Below are 419 nucleotides of genomic sequence, written 5' to 3'. Positions count from 1 at the left end.
ACTCGGTGTACGTGTACAAGGTGCTGAAGCAGGTGCACCCCGACACGGGCATCTCGTCCAAGGCCATGGGCATCATGAACTCGTTCGTCAACGACATCTTCGAGCGCATCGCGGGCGAGGCGTCCCGCCTGGCGCATTACAACAAGCGCTCGACCATCACGTCGCGGGAGATCCAGACGGCCGTGCGCCTGCTGCTGCCGGGGGAGCTGGCCAAGCACGCCGTGTCCGAGGGCACCAAGGCCGTCACCAAGTACACCAGCTCCAAGTGAACTTGCCAAGTAAGCCCCTTGTGATCCCAACCCCAAAGGCTCTTTTCAGAGCCACGCATGCTTTCTCAGATGTATCCTACCAAGCTGAAAGCTAATTACGACCCTTAATTTTCAATTAGGGCTGAGAAGCATGTGCACGTTTCACGGTCA

General features: G+C 57.8%; 1 protein-coding gene across 1 annotated transcript; it reads left to right on the top strand.

Annotated features, from left to right (window-relative positions):
- Window positions 1-5: 5 nt before the first annotated feature.
- LOC145719855 (histone H2B type 1-C/E/F/G/I-like) lies at window positions 6-310 on the top strand (the record flags this gene model as incomplete). The annotated part of the gene is made up of 1 exon (XM_081811459.1): window positions 6-310. A coding segment is annotated over one exon (264 nt), but the record flags the coding sequence as incomplete, so codon positions are not given.
- Window positions 311-419: the final 109 nt, after the last annotated feature.

Source organism: Leptonychotes weddellii, unplaced genomic scaffold (genome assembly GCF_054177405.1).
Source record: "Leptonychotes weddellii isolate Sample4059 unplaced genomic scaffold, ASM5417740v2 HiC_scaffold_77815, whole genome shotgun sequence".
NCBI lineage: Eukaryota > Metazoa > Chordata > Mammalia > Carnivora > Phocidae > Leptonychotes > Leptonychotes weddellii.
Note: the sequence above shows the minus strand (reverse complement) of the source record. Positions and strands in the feature narration are given on the sequence as shown.